General features: G+C 40.1%; 1 protein-coding gene across 1 annotated transcript; it reads right to left on the minus strand.

The window, feature by feature from the left end:
• Positions 1-951: 951 nt before the first annotated feature.
• VTP21DRAFT_7458 (uncharacterized protein) lies at positions 952-3223 on the minus strand (the record flags this gene model as incomplete). Its single annotated transcript, XM_069398201.1, has 7 exons — positions 952-1050; positions 1179-1329; positions 1436-2031; positions 2105-2273; positions 2342-2467; positions 2539-2622; positions 2703-3223. The coding sequence occupies 7 exons, from the start codon at positions 3221-3223 to the stop codon at positions 952-954; spliced, it is 1746 nt and encodes a 581-aa protein (XP_069246456.1).
• Positions 3224-3796: the final 573 nt, after the last annotated feature.

Genomic DNA, 3796 nt, shown 5'->3' on the forward strand with positions numbered 1-3796 from the left:
TCAACCTTGCCGAAAGACCGGTAGACATCGCCCCGATCATTGAACATTTTAAAAAGACGACAAACTCGGCACTCAATTTGCGCGCGCTCACCTACAAACTAACATGGTTATTCGCGATAGTCACATTTTCAAGAGTCTCAGACATGGATCGTATAGACTGTCGATCAATAGTCATTGACGACACGGCCCTGAGAGGAGTAATCAACTGCCCATAGGAGACAAGAAATAATCAACGGGTAGTCAAAGAATTTCACCTCCATTGTCACCCTGACCCCTGTTTGTGCCCAGTGGAGTGCTTCATCGAGTATCGTAGGCGGTGGCAAGCTAAAGGAAAGCTCGTGGAAGGGGCAAAGATCTTTTTGATTCCCTATACCGGACTTTCAGCCAAGCCTTCAACCTTATCTCGATGGATCAAGTCAATCTTCGGGATTGCTGGATCCAATTTACGCGCTCACGACGCACGCAAGATGGGTGCAACTCTCGCATTAAGAGGATTCTAACCACCTTCGACCTCTTCTACAGAAGAGATCGAGCGTTCAACGCAGACATCACCAGTGTGATACTCTCGACCAACCGCGAGAACACACAGTAGGGCCCTCTGCATCATCCTGAAGCGTGGACTGCTGACAAAGTCCGCAGTCTATTTCTTACTTAAGCCTAGCGTATGCGACGGCTTAAGGGGAATGGACAAGGCAAAGTCAGCAGTCCACGCTTCACTTCCCTCCCCTCAAAATTTTCATTTTTTTTTTCTATTATTTTTGAAATTATTTTTTTTTGGTGTGTTTTGTTTGATTTATTTCCCTCCCCCCTTCTTGGAATGGCCGAGGAAACATCTCCTTGGTCGGTTCATATTTATAGCAAAATCACGTTCAGATTATCGTACGATTTTTTTTTTGTTTACTTTTTCTTTATTCTTTGTACCAGCTCATTTTATCCAATAAATCGGCCTCATCATCCTGAAGCGTGGACTGCTGACTTTGCCTTGCCCATTTCCCTTAAGCCGTCGCATACGCTAGGCTTAAGTAAGGAATAATATTCCGATCCATTCTTCTAGGGTAGTTATTGATTAATTAATTAGTATAGGAAATATGATATATCATTGCAACAGTTTTTCAGCAACCTGTAAGTAAAAGGACCAAAAAGGACCGCTACAAACGAAAATATCACTACGCATTCACTTCGTGAGGTACTCCTTGCACCACATGTGGCCATGTCTGTCTTAATTCTTCAAATAACTCAGGCTTGGTTCGAGCCAATGCCTCTGGATCTTCTGCAAGTGCCACGAAAGTGGTAGTGTTACCCGATAGGATCACAGTTCCAAAGATATACCTATTGTAGAAAACAGTAGTCATATTAGAAGATCGATTGTAAAAGTGCAGTATCTGCAGATAAGTGTGGAATAACAAAAGAGATGTTCACTCTCAAAATCACTTACATCATCTGCATACCAAGCACGAAACTTATAGACAAAATGAAGAACGTGTATGGGCCATTGGCCAATCCTCCGTTGAATGGAGGTCGAACAATCATTAAGTAAATATATCCCAATATTCCTGTGATGACTCCAACAAGATATGCACTAATACCCACCAAGTTTTCAATTATGTTCTCGTTGATGATCTGCTCGATCCCGCGATCCTCGATAATGGTCCATGTATCTTCCGCCGCTTGAAGGAATGATTTCCCGTAAATGGCACATTGAGTATAGGCATAAAAATTGTATCTTTTAAGAATTTCCTCGGCAAGAGTACGTAGATATTCGACGAATGTGAGAGTGCCACCGAACTCTTTGCGTAAAATGTGTTCAATTAAGCTTATGAGTCTGCTTAGAATCTTCATAATGACAATAAGCAATCCCCCAAAGCAGGCGCTTCCAAAACTAGTGGCCAGCGCTCGCTTCAAAGATCCAATGATAGGTTTGGATGGGGCGGTTGGGGTTCCGTACAAAAAATAATAAGAGGCAAACGCACCACTAATAGTAACATGGATCACCCCTTGAATCACTGTTGAAAAAACAATCTTGTCACTTTGCTATATCATGAAGCTTTATCCCAAAATGCTTATTACCTTGAGTTACCCAATATAAACTAAAAATAGAATATACCATGGCCACTACTAGCCGCTCATCACTTGTCGTATGAGGAATGCCATTGGATTGTATAGTAACTGTGGATAGCCAATGATGGAGCCCAATTGTCGTTAAAATCCACCAAAAGTTATATGCTACAATTATCAATAACCCAGAAATGGCAACAATGACGGTTCCATAATAGCTAGATGTAAAGAGATAGCCAAAAGTTAGAGAAGTTTGCGGATTACAGGATAGTGATGTGATATTCACTTGCGCATAATAGTAATAACAGCCTTTAGCATAACTACAGAAAAAGAAATGCGCTTTCTTCCCAATAAGCACAACAAGATAATATAGATTGTAAATAGTGCCGAAGGAATCGCTATTGCAAAATGCCTACAAAGAGGTATTCAAATACAGATCGGATTTACCCTTTCCTTAAACGAATATTAATTGCGAATATTTACCGCACAATGAAGTAGAATATTGTTACTCCAATGGACACAAGAATGGAAAAGAGTAAATTAAATTCGATGAAGAAACGTGGAAATCTAAAGCAATGTGGAAGAAAATGGAGTCTAAGTCCTTATCGTTGATAGGAAATACTGAAGTTAATACACAGACGCATTACTTTTGGGCGAGCAGCATATAGAAGAAGCTTATCATGAATCCGGTCACGGTGAGGATGAAGAGTACTATAATTAATCCAGCATCCATTATGTTGTAAGATGCGCCAGAATCCGCCGATCGATCTGAAGAAATTGCATTTTCCACCGCTAATCGACCTATGAAGATACCATTTCTCAACAATCCATGTGAGAAAACGCCATTTTCCACAGCTGCTGCAATTCCGAAATAGCTCAATACAGCGAAAATAAATAAGTGCACAACAAAGAGAATGGCAAAGAATACGTCATTGCATTTGGACTGGATATTGTAATTATTAGGTTTTGATGGTAGTGTTGGAGGTGATTGGTAAGCTTGTTTGGGTGATTCATAGACATCTTGACCTGGTTTGTATGTAGGGGGAGGGAGTGTGTAGGGTAAGTATTGTTGGGATTGGGGCAGCGATGGATTGGACTCAGGCGGACATGGTTGATGTAGTGGGGGTGTCGGGTAATAAGTTTGTTGTTGTCCCTCCTTATGGTTCATTTCTGGAAGTTTTGCTTTGAAGCCGAACGAAACAAGAAGAAAAGAGGATGAGAGGGAAAATAAAAAAGATAAATATATATAAAAAGGAATTAAATCTTTTTATCTCACGCTCCTGATATTTCTGTGAACAATTTGCCTTAGATAATTTGCCTTAAATAACAGCAAATCACATCTGGATAGAGTTTTCTTAGCAGTTTTTCGCTATGCTACTGTCTGTTACAGACGTTAATTTCAGATCTTCTTAATCTGTCTACGTACTTGCGTCATCTTTTATTGGATATATACATACGTACATTTGAGATTGTAATAAATAATACAGAGTTAAATCTTTCTCTCCTACTAAAACCCCCGTCACAATGTCAATCTTGAGGATTATACCACTACAACTATAGGGGTGACTTTCTACCCTATGGCGCAAGGGATAATCAAAGTGCGCCTATGTAACACATTTGTGATAATACGCCAAAGCTTTTTTAAATAGCATAGCCAGTGAAAGCGATATTAGCAGTTGGTTGGATGGGAAAGGTGAAATTTGTCTTATTTTCCCAAACTGGAATTAAATGCTCTATATAT

Source organism: Calcarisporiella thermophila (assembly GCF_041956535.1).
Source record: "Calcarisporiella thermophila strain CBS 279.70 unplaced genomic scaffold VTP21scaffold_30, whole genome shotgun sequence".
NCBI classification, from domain to species: Eukaryota; Fungi; Calcarisporiellomycota; class Calcarisporiellomycetes; order Calcarisporiellales; family Calcarisporiellaceae; genus Calcarisporiella; species Calcarisporiella thermophila.